At 63.0% G+C, this 200-nt stretch overlaps 1 protein-coding gene across 1 annotated transcript in view; it reads right to left on the reverse strand.

Moving 5' to 3' along the window:
- ITPR3 (inositol 1,4,5-trisphosphate receptor type 3) overlaps positions 1 to 200 on the reverse strand; it is a 120,267-nt gene that overhangs the window by 7,660 nt on the left and 112,407 nt on the right. The window contains 1 exon segment of the mRNA XM_015567459.1: positions 24 to 200. This exon segment is cut by the window's right edge and continues 3 nt beyond it. Coding sequence (XP_015422945.1) covers positions 24 to 200 — 177 coding nt within the window.

Consider the following 200-nt stretch of genomic DNA (forward strand, 5'->3'; position numbering starts at 1 on the left):
CCCACCCAGGGAGGGGTCCTCACTGCGGAGCTTGCGCTGCCACTCCATCTCGTTGTGCAGGAAGGAGGACTGGTCGAAGAAGTCGCTCACTTTGCTGCCCTGCTCGTCCTGCTCCGTGGTGGTGAAGAGCCGGTGCTTGGTCTCCTCCGTCAGGAACTGGCAGATGGCAGGCACCGGGAACACGATCTGCTCCATGCTGC

Source organism: Myotis davidii, unplaced genomic scaffold, assembly GCF_000327345.1.
Source record: "Myotis davidii unplaced genomic scaffold, ASM32734v1 scaffold4, whole genome shotgun sequence".
Lineage (NCBI taxonomy): Eukaryota > Metazoa > Chordata > Mammalia > Chiroptera > Vespertilionidae > Myotis > Myotis davidii.